General features: G+C 35.6%; 1 protein-coding gene across 4 annotated transcripts in view; it reads left to right on the forward strand.

Annotated features, from left to right (window-relative positions):
• PTPRZ1 (protein tyrosine phosphatase receptor type Z1) overlaps nt 1–12,071 on the forward strand; it is a 189,751-nt gene that overhangs the window by 53,099 nt on the left and 124,581 nt on the right. For all 4 annotated transcript variants that reach the window (XM_019031497.3, XM_055392192.1, XM_019031498.3 and 1 more), the window contains exon 2: nt 1,525–1,590. In XM_019031497.3, the coding sequence (XP_018887042.3) occupies nt 1,525–1,590 (66 nt within the window). The remainder of the gene's footprint in view (nt 1–1,524; nt 1,591–12,071) is intronic.

Below are 12,071 nucleotides of genomic sequence, written 5' to 3' on the forward strand. Positions count from 1 at the left end.
TAGGGCTGGGGGATGGGCGTGGGTGTCGGGTGGCAGCTAAGGGTATGGAATTTCTTTTTAGAGTGATGAAAATGTTCTAAAATTGTTTTCAGGAATGATTACAAAACTTGGTAAATATTCTAAAAGCCATTGACTTGTACACTTTAATGGATGAATTGTGTGATACGTAGATTATATTTTAATAAAACTATTGTAAAATATAGATTTATGTTGAAATGTGTTATATAGCCAATAGAATATTTACTTAATATATAGATTTTTACAAATTTAAACACAACCAAAACCTTTCTTTTTGCAAAGTAGGTTTTGGCTTTGGATAACCTGTGAATTTTAAGTGTGCATTTCTGATAGCTGGCCTGCCTTTTAGTTTTTATAAAATAGTAACTTATTACCATGTGTAATAATCAGATAGTATATAACATGGAAGAAAGAAAAATAAATTCTGAAATGTCCTTGAGATATTTGCATCCAATAGAGAAAACAAATGTATAAAGAGAATAAGAAGTAATTTCATACTATATAAACAGAGTGCCAATGTATGAATGAATAATGTTCTACAAGTACATTTGTAAACTAGCTATTTGTAGCTTTCTCTACAGAAACAGTTCTGCCATCCGCAATCAGGTTCCAAACCTATCCTGCAAAGATTTATTTTACCCACAATGTAGCTGAAATGAAGTATTAATGTTAGTACAGTCAGGGATTAAGGGACAATCATTCAGGAAGGAGGAGAATGAATCTGAACACTCCCATTTATTGGAAGCAGGCATGGCTCCTGGCAAAATTTTGAATTATGCAGAGTGAGACTGGTTTTCACCCATCTTCTTTTGTCTATCCCTTGCCCCATGTTCTAGATCTAGAGACTCTCTCTCTGGGTCATGGGGCATTGACTATCTTTATGGCCCTAAGTTTCCCATTGCATTACCTAACTCAAGCATCTCTGTTCCTCCAAGTGACAAATTCACTCATGCTATCTGACGTAACGTTTCTCCGAAACAACATATGAACATTTAAATTCTACTTTCTGACCGCAGCTAATTTTGTTTTGCATTAGGAAGGAAGCAAATTTTGAAAGCATGATAAACTCTGGGTACACTAGAAGCATTTTCAGATAAAACTTGGATTGTAAACGTAAAGGTATCTTTAATCAATAAGATTTCAGGCATTAGACTTAGGGAATGGTAACAAAAATTTGGAGGCATGACAAGCTGTCCTTTCTGACTCCAGTCCCTCTTTGGGGCTGAACCCCTCTAAGCTGCTCTTTCATTACCTAAATATGTACTTTGTTTCTGCCTGAATGTCAGCATCCTTTAAACACACCCTCTAAAATTTGCACTAGCTACCAGAACTAGGGCATTGTAGTGTATAATATAATGGTGGTGGTTGAGGTTGAGAGAACACATTGAGAAGATGACATGGAAAGGAGTAATCAAGAACTATTTATGGTACGAATAATTTGGGCACCTTTTATTTTTGAACATATATTTTTCTACATACTGATTACTTGGTTTTTCTTTTTTATAGATTGGGCTAATGGATACTACAGACAACAGAGAAAACTTGTTGAAGAGATTGGTTGGTCCTATACAGGTAAACATATTACTTATATAATGAGATTTAGCAGAAACTTTTATTGTTTTGTATCTATTTTTATATATAAAAGGAAGCTTTGTAGCACAACACATCATGTCAACTTAGCTAAATGGATAGTTAGATTAATTAATAGATATATAAAATACAAAACGATATCTTATGGGCTTTCCATAAACAAATTTGGTAGTGTAGGGCTTATTGACATCCACCCAAACTGTATTTGAAGCTCAGGCCCAAGCTGTCTATATACCTTCCAGAAATAACATAACCTGGGACTCTGTTTTTTTCAATGGTGAAATGGGGGGCTGTTCTGAGCATTAAATGAGATAAATAAAGTGTGAAGCACTTGTCACAGAGCCTACTTCTAAACAGAAAGCTCTCAACAAATGTTAACTGCTGGAGTTGTTATGATCATGCTAATGATTATTTTTGTTCATTTAACAAATATTGATGGGATTCTTGCTCTCAGAAGGGGCATTCTTCTGAATTACTGTTGTTAATTTGTTGGTGTTAGAGTAAAAAATGATTTTGTCACATTACTAGACTTTGCTTAGAACATTATGAACATCTGAAGTTGGCTTGAAATAGTTACAACCAAAAATCATCAGCAGAAGCTCTGGTAGAGAAAGTTCTAGCCCTGAGTGGAAGAATATGAGCGGAATTTGGGTGAACCATGACATGCCTAGTAACCATGTGGGATGGAGTTGAGCATTAGAGTTGGGTACTTATTAGCAATAAACTTGGGTTGATAAGATAAAATCAGATTACAAGGGCTTTACCATGAGCCTGGCCAATTTTACTTAATAGATGAAGTGCAGAAGCATGCTGAATTTTGTAGATAAGGATGTATTTTCTTTCTTCTTTTTAATTGCTATTTTAAAAGTAGTAAATGTTCATTGTAGAAAATTTAGAAATAGGTTCAAGTACAAAGAAGAATATAAAAATCATTATTTTATTTCCCTAAGGAATAGCCACTTAAAAAACTGCTATAGTCCTTTTAGACAGTTTTTATTATCCAAAATTTATATATTTTATTTATAGAGTTATGCATGCAGTTTACTCTTAAAATTATATTTATTTCCTCATTTTAATATTCCTGCTGATCATGATAGTTAATCTGCTTACTAATCCATTGAATAATTTTTTTATTATGTAACCACTTCCTTATTTTTGTATATTTAAGCTTCTATAAGCAATGACAGATGAATTGACAGATATGTTTTTATTTTTATTACTTCTGTGCTATAGAATTATTGATATGCAATTACCGAGTAGGAAAAAAAAAAAACTTTCAAGCCAGGTGTGGTGGCTCAAGCCTGCAATCCCACTTTGGGAGGCTGAGGTGGGTAGACCACAAGGTCAGGAGTTCGAGATCAGCCTGGCCAACATGGTGAAAACCCATCTCTACTAAAAATACAAAAAAATTAGCCAGGCATGTTGGCGCACGCTTCTAATCCCAGCTACTTAGGAGACTGAGGCAGGAGAATTGCTTGAACCCAGGAGGCGGAGGTTGCAGTGAGCTGAGATCACGCCACTGCACTCCAGCCTGGGTGACAGAGCAAGACTCCGTCTCAAAAAAAAAAAAAAATAAATAAAAATAAAATAAATAAATAAATAAATAGATAGATTTGTGATGCACACTGCCTAAATGCTTCCTAGATGGGTTACACTCATCTGTCATATAAATGACTACCCCACTGTATACTACCCAAGATTGATGATTGTCATATTGAAAATCTTTATGCATTCAACAGATTTTTAAAAATCATGTTTTACTTTAATTTGCTTTTTTTTAATTACCACTGAAGTCATAATTTTAATTTTTTATTAGCCATTTGCACTATACCTCTTCAGTGCAATAAGTTAAATTAGAACCTGGAAAACAATCAAGATGTCTATCAGAGCAGGAAGAGTGAACAAATTAAGGCACATCTCGACTGTGGAGTACTCTGCAGATGGGTATGAGGTAGACCTCTGTAATATTGTACAGAAAGACCTACTATTAATTTACTCATTTATAATAAGGACCCATACATCTATAAAATACTACTTTTGATATTTTAAATCCTAAAAAATACATAAAAGCAAAAATTATTCATAATTTGACTCCATTTTGAATTAAATGGAATTTTCTTTTTTATTTTTCTATGTAAACAAATTATACCCAATTTAATAAACATCAGCAAACTCTATGTACTTGAGGAATTTCTTTTTTCAGAAAACATGAAGTTTAATCAAAAGGGTTGTTGGACCAAAGGGCCTACCTATTTATAATATTAACAGATACATTCAAATTAATTTCAGAAAATTGTGTTAAAATTATCTATTTCCCCACATTTTCACTAACACTAACTCTAAAAATCTAGTCAATTTGATTAGTCAAAAATGGAGTCTAACTTTTAATTTGTATTTCCCTGATTACCTACAAATTTTTCTATTATGTTTTTGTATGTACTACCAATTGGGTATATGTTTATTAAATAATGTAGTATCGTCTTTTTAAAAACTTTATAATTTTATATACTTTATAACTTTACATCTGACAATTGTAACTCATTTTGTCTTCTTTTCCTACGAAAGAGAAATCCTAGTATTTTATAAAAATCATGACTGTTTTTTAATGCCCCTAATAATTATGAGAAACATGTCAGGAGGGACTAAGAATGCTTAGAGTGCATCCCTAACCATGGAAGATGACATTACAAGGTGAAATCCTTAGTTTTCCTGGAAAATATCTGCCAGTGTCACCATCTGGGCAATATTTAATGCAGGACATCTTTTTAAATGATTCATTTAAATATTGCTAGTTGTGGTTTGGGAATGCTACTTCCAGGATAAGCTTTTCCCCAAGAGGTTCTTTATGAGTATTAAAGTTCTACATGTTTGTGCCTTTTATGTTTATATTTTTATTTTTAATTCCTAAGAATATCACAAGCCATCTTTTAAAAATTCACTATTCTGTTGTTTTTAAGATAATGTTTGCTCCATTAAGAGTAATATATAACTGTTTTAAAAACGTGATACATAGAGATGTTATCACAGAGTAAAAGTCAGCCTGGTTTAGTTTTGTTAACAGCTAACTTTCTAGTTTCAGAAGCGAAACTAGAAGGAGGTTATTTTCCTCTAACCAATCAATTTTCAGAGAACTCAGATATTTACCAAGTATGTATGAGTAAAATGAAAAACAAACTTTAATGCACCCTCCACTCTCCCTAAACCCAGAGTTAGAAAACGGAGGACCTACTGCCTCGGGAATAAGAAAATTATAGTTCTCAGCTCCAAGCAAGGGTGGATGTATGTTGACTAATGGAGTGATGGTGGTGTGTGTTTCCCAGCAGCCCAGGGACCCTATGCATCTTGGGTGTGCCTTATAAGATCAGGAGAAGACAACAGTTTTACCAGGGTTTCAGCAGATATGATAGCAACAGCACATACCATTGTGCAATATCTTATTATCTTAGGAGGCAACCACAGAGCTGCTCCTTTTAATGGGCTGAGTATAGACACGGCACCTATAGAGTGGCTAGGCTTTGACAGATGGGTCTTTGCAGAAACAATGTGTAGTTCTTTGCTTTAAAATCAAGTTGAATCATCTTGCTCATAACCTAAGGCCTATTGGCTTTAGCTTCTTTCAGGAAAGTCTAGTGATCAAAGGGATAGACTCATTAAAGTGTGGTATTTGTTGTAGGGGGTGGGGTGGCAGATCTCAAAAAGGGATGTTCCAGAGTCAGGGTGAGGATGGAAGCTTACCAAAGTTTTTTAAAGAGTGAATTGCTTTATTTATATTAGTGCTTCCCATTGGTTTGGAAAATTATTCCTAGAATATTTGAGGATCCTAGGAAGAAACTAAAGATGAGTACATTTTACAACCCTCTGTTTAGCTCAAAACTGAGATGACATAATTATTTTGTATGAATTACTAGACTATCAAAGAGAAAACAAATAAATGAAATTCTTTATCCAAATGAATGTATTTCACCCAAGCAAATTACATTAAAACCAAACCTTTAATGTGGATTATTCACTATAAAGTGAATTATCACTTTTTCTTTTTAATACAAATATTTAAAGTTTGGTAGTATTTTTAAATTTCTATGCTATTATTCCATTTAGAAAATGAACGACTATGCTAACTGCTTAAAATAACTATGAAAATAATGAAATGTTAGTCTTATCATTCTTAAATGTAACTAATTTTGTGAATGGCTTGAGGAAATTGGACTTGACCACATTCAGTTCTAGTTTCATCTTAACAGTTTATCTTGTTGAGCTGTATGTTTGTGTTCCTTCCCATATTGTCTCATCATTTAAATTTATCAAATTAGTGGCAATCACAGAAGAAATGGCTTGCCCTTGAGTGTCTGAACATATAGGATTCTATTAATAAAAATTACTAAGTACATTATAAGGCTTGTCTGTAAAAGAACTAATAAGCCATTTAGAAATATTACATTACACATCAAACATTATTTAAATGCAATCACCTGAGCTAAAGTAACTATGAAAAAAATTACACAATTATGATATATGAAGTAACAATGTAAATCCCCGCTGGCTACCAGATGGGTGGAGAAAGGGAGGAGAGGTAATACTCTTTTAGTTGTGTTTTATGCATAGGTTAAGAAAAACTTTCTATTCAGGATGTATGCTACAATTATGCTAAGAAATGACAGGGTTGATAAATACAGTTGACAGTCCCATTTTTAAAAGTTAATATAGGAGGTTGAGCAAGGCTTGCTTGTCACTTTGAGATGAAAGAGTGAATTGTAAATCTGGGAATGTCAGCACTAAGAATCTGACTCTTTCTGTAACAACTTCATTTCATTTAAGGGTTTCAGAAAAGAAATGTCACTCTTCCTAGTAACCTTAAGTTTTCTATGACAATTCCTAAACAAAGACAGTTCAGTGAAAAAAAAAAAAGATAAAGTGAAGTCATTTTATTTTTTTAATCTCATGAACACATAGCCCAAGATTATCCTAGGAGATGTTAAAAATCTTCTTCTCGAGTTGTTAGATCTTTGATTGCAACCTCGAGCAATGATAAGATCATCAGAAGTGGGAGTACTTTAACTGCTTTATTCTTAGAAGTAGTACGACAGAAATACAATCTTTATTTTCTGGACTTTAAAAATATTACATTGTTTCTTTTTCACCAATCTTTAAAGCAGCTTGAAATTGAAAATTTTATATTGATATATTCTCAGGTATTCTTAAAACCTTAACACCTTTAAAATTTTAGTTAAAGAATGCATTCGATTCAAATAAGAAAGTGTGGCTGTTCTAGTCACACACAAGTCTGTTAGACCTCGCTGGATACCCTAGAATGAGAGAGTCTTTAAATACCGAATTGATTCTATTTCTGTAAATAGAATATCCTGTCTAAATAGTCTTTCCATTTTGATAACTGTATATAGAAAATGCTACTTATAGAAAACAAAAAGGCCATAATTTAAGGTTGTGTATAGTATAGTTTGGTGTTTGGCTTTTATTTCTGGTTTAGTGTTTTATTTCTTTTGTCCCAGGAGAAAGTAAGCCAAATTTAACTCAGAAAGAAAATTTGAATCCATGTAGAATAATGACGGATTTTTGGCCTTTCTTTAACTTCTATAATCTGGAATATCCTTTTAACATATTATATTTTCCTCTTTGATTTACCATTTCTTATATAAACAGACTGTTCCTTTCTAATTTCCAATTGAGCAGTAGAAAAGAGAGTTCCAGAACTCTAACTATAGAATTATCTCATTGCTGTTAAAAAATATGTATTTATATGGACAGAGATGAAAGGCTGGAATGATATGTACTCTAACCTGTTGACCATGGTTACCCCTGGAGAGTGAGTCTCTAGATGTGGATGAAACCATAGGAGGCAGGAGCTTCACTTCTCACTGTATACTATTCATACTGGAGGAAAAAATAATTTTTGACAAATATGTTGACACAAAATATTTTCAACTTAACGTGAATTAATTTTAGCAAGAAGGGCAAAGGTAGTTGGACAAGAACCGTAGCTTTGTGTAGTCACCTGTCAAAATGTAGGGCCTCTGCTTGGCTGAATCTCAGTGAGAGGATATCACAGACCCTAACAAGAGCATGGACAGTGCTCAGTGCAGGTTTTCTGATCATCATTAACCTACAGACTGACTAGGCTGCTTAAGAGCTCTGCATTTTGAGCTTGCAGTGAGCCAAGATCGCGCCACTGCACTCCACCCTGGGCGACAGAGTGAGACTCTGTCTCAAAAAAAAAAAAAAAAAAAAAAGCTCTGCATTTCAATTTTCCCGTATGTAAAATACTTCTTAATAATGCCCAACTTAATTGTGTGCAGATCAAATAGATGCTTCACATTGTTGCAGAAAAGCTCTTTGAGCAAGTACATTATGAATCCAAGTAATTATTATTGAACAGTGTCTTAACTTGATCCCAAACAGATTGAACAAGCCTGGGCCCATCTGATAATCTCACAAGAGGATTTAGAAGTGGTTGATTTGCTTGAATGGATATTATAGACAGATATTTCCTATCATCTGTAGATTTTTTTTAAAGTTTAGCTAAGATTTATATTCTGGTCAAACTTTTTCTATGCTAGATAATGATGACTAAAGCAAGCCTTGTTGTGGAGGCTAAACAGGGTTCAGTTAAGCGATCTAAAACTCAGAACCTATGTGTATTGACTCTATTCATGAAAATTGCTAAGAGCAGATTTTAGGTGTTCTCACCACACACACACAAAACAGATAAGGATGTGAGGTAACGTATATTTGAATTAGCTCAATTTAGTCATTCCACCGTGTATCCATATTTCACAACCACATGTGTATACAATAAATATATACAATGTGTATTTGTTGATCAAAAGATAAATAAATATGCTTAACAATTTTATTTGGTCGCAACTCTCATGTAGTATAGACTTAAAAAAATTAAGATGTGGCTGCAGAATAGCATCGCAATTAGATAATCATTGTTTATTTTCTCTGCTAGTAAAACTAAATGCTAATGTGTCTCCCCTATTAAAAAAAAAGTTAAAATTGCATAGATACTTTATTGAGTCCAGCTTCACAAGTATCATTGCTGGTAGCATCTAGTAGAAGCTTCAATGGGAGGGGCAAGTCCTAGCAGCTCAGAATGAGGAAACTTGGCCCCTTCTTCTTCTGTCTGAGCTGGAACTGTCTGGGCTTTGTGTAGGACGCATTGTGCTTCTTCCCCTTGCTGGGCCTCCTTTACTTCAATCTCTGTGGTTTTTGTTTGCTTGTTTGTTTGTTTGTTTTTGTTTTTGTTTGTTTTTTGTTTTGTTTTTGAGAAGGAGTGTCTCACTCAGTCGCCCAGGCTGGAGTGCAGTGGCGCAATCTCGGCTTGCTGCTGCAATCTCCGCCTCCCAGGTTCAAGTGATTCTCCTGCCTCAGCCTCCTGAGTAGCTGGGACTACAGGCGCCCACCACCACATCCCGGCTAATTTTTTGTATTTTTAGTAGAGATGGGGTTTCACCGTGTTAGCCAGGATGGTCTCCATCTCCTGACCTCGTGATCTGCCCACTTCAGCCTCCCAAAGTGCTGGGATTACAGGCGTGAGCCACTTCGCAGAGCCCACTCTCTGTGTTCTTTACTCAGTAGGGCTCTAGTTCGTGAAATAGACACATTTCATAAAAGAAAAAGGGAAGAGAAAATTACATGGCTAATTAAAAGAAATCTAAGTCTAGGCTGCAGTTTGTATTGTCACACAAAATTCACTTAAATGTGTTACACTTTTAGGCAAAATGCCATTATAATAATGTTATGTTGACCTGTGTTGCCCTCCAATTTCATGCATCAGTAAGGGCCTAGTGGAAGGCTTATTTAGTTTCAATTTCCTTTGTTTTCTGTATGGTAATTCTGACTCTTTAAACCAAGAATTTTCAAGGAGCAAAAAGATAAAAAATCATTATCAAGGAGCAAAAAGATAGAAAAATCATTTCTATTATTCAGACAAATTTTTATTAAGTGAAGCATATTTTAATGACTGAGGCACAGAATCACAAAAATTATTTTGAAATATAGTGAGGCACATTTTGGACTTAGGGATTTTATTTCCTTTATCCCTTAGGAGGAATGTGTATATGGCTGTTTATCCTGTTATCTATGAATACCATGTGACAACTAAAGAATAAAAATATCAAACTTTTAAAGAATTAAAGTTAGTTTTATTCCGAAGCCTGACTGAGGACTATAGACTGAGGCCTATAGCTGGGAGCACTGCTGCTGCACACTGTTGCAGCCACGGCTTTTACACAGGTTGTGGAGGTTCAGTATGTGCAAAATCACATCAGATTCACTCAAAAGTTACGTTAAAGTAGAAACACTTCGAGGTTTGGGTGTGAGAGCCCATCTAACTACAGATTACTAAAGTACATTGGTTATAGATTATAGAAGCATAAACACTAACCCCATCAGATGTTATCTTATGTGTAAGAAAAGGCAAAGATTGGGGTCATTTGTCTTCTAGGGAATACAGTGACTTAGGCAAGAGATGTGGGGGCTTTGTGCTGTATCCTCTTTTGTCTTCAAAGCCTCCCTCCAGAGAGTTGCACATTGTCGCAGAGTCAGGAGCTTGTGAAATTATAGTGGCAAACAGAAACGAGCAAACATGCCTTCCTACATTTACCACTTTGTCTCATACCTTTTTCTGCTTAAGCCACATAGTGTTTTGTTCAGATGAGATAACTGCTTGACTGGACCAGAGCTGGGCCTTCTCTTGGCTGGATGCAGAGGATCTTGGAGATCGTCTGTGGCCCTTAATACACCAGCATCCAAACTGTTATAGACTGTTATAGAGCTTCTAACTATCACAGAATATTCTGGTATGCTTACAACAGCTGCACGTATTCATTCTTCAATTGTACAAGCCTAAAGTTTCTTTGGAAGAGAGGGAAACTTGAACCCTATTGAGAGGTAGGGTCCAGACCAGAAGAGCCGTGTTTGATAACCTTAGGACAGTGGGCCTGATGGAAGCCAGAATCAAAGGAGAGGCAAGGAGGAGCCCCTGAGAGACAGGAGACAGTTGGGGGACTGAGGAAGAAATATGGCAGCAGAGACTGAGTGCAGAGTGGAGCCTGGCACCAGGAGGAGCAGGTTCCCAGTTCATTGTGATGCACCTGGCGGCTCCCCTGGGGCCTTCCCCACCCAGAGTGTTCCTCTTTCTCAAATGCCTACATGCTTTGTCCTGGAAACAACAGAGCCCCAGCAACTCCATAGTGGGGCTCCTTCTGAAAGAGGCAGAAATGAGAAGAGGAAGATGCTGGGGGTTCAGCAGCCGAGGTGCATGTGGTGCAGGTATTCAGTCCAATTAAACAGGCACCCAGAGTCAGGGTGGAGACTGATGGTCTGGAGGAAGAAGGAGCAACCTTCAACAAAATCAGATTCTGGTCCATGCAAGCTAAACTTCATTCCCTTAGGGGATGCTATTCAGCTCCCTAATTTAGTAGAATAACTTCTGATGACCAATAAAAAAGGAGCCTATATACACACAGGCTGAGGAGACTTAGTGTGATAAGATGGTAGATGCCTTCTGATCGGATTCCATTAATGCCGAGATCCTTAAAGTGTAGAGATCTCAGCCATTATCTTCACAAGTATTGTAAGTGCCAATCTGATATTTTTTTCCCCACAAGGAAAACACTTTTTTATTTATCATTATAAAAGCGTGTTCATCTAAGAAAATCATGTATGTATCATATATTTCATATTTAATATGTTTATATATATTTATCTACCTATCTATTAATATCTATCTATTTATCTATATAATTTCACCTTCCAGAGATAACTACTCTCAATGTCTTCTGTTGGGGAAATATAATTAAAAACAAAATCTTCTCCCACCTCAGAAATCCTCTCCATAAATGTAATAACAACAACAACAAAAAGCAGTTTTATTATCAAACAAGCATTAAACCAGAATGTAATACACATCATAGGCAATCACTGAAAGATTGCAAAGATAGGAAGAAATCTTACCCCCGCGCCCCCATATAGCCAGACAGGTACAACCCATTGCATGTTTTCAAGATAAACAATAACTTGTCTTTAAGTAGAAGGACTTGGCAGCAACTTTGTCACACATGGTTCAGCTAAACTTTAACTGGTAATTGGAGTGACTATTTGTGTTACCCTATTGGCTTCATCCAGAGGGAAAATAAACTTCATATTTTTGAGACAAGAGGTAGCTTTACAAGTTGGAACCAGAGGCTCATGGAAGTTAAGCTCCTGCCTTCCCATAGAAATTGGGAGAGTGGAGCACCATCTTCCTTGATGTTTGCATTTCACAAGGATGGCCCCCGGGTCCTTGAGAAAAACATCCTGGATCATAAAGCTGACAAAGGGCCTATCTAGCTTTCAAAAGGATTGATATACATTGCAAAACAAGGAGAAAGTACTTACAACGATCTCTTTTCTAAAGTAAATGCTCTTTAAAAAAGGACGGGGTGGGGGTGGAGAGAAAAGTG

This window comes from Gorilla gorilla, chromosome 6, assembly GCF_029281585.2.
Source record: "Gorilla gorilla gorilla isolate KB3781 chromosome 6, NHGRI_mGorGor1-v2.1_pri, whole genome shotgun sequence".
Lineage (NCBI taxonomy): Eukaryota > Metazoa > Chordata > Mammalia > Primates > Hominidae > Gorilla > Gorilla gorilla.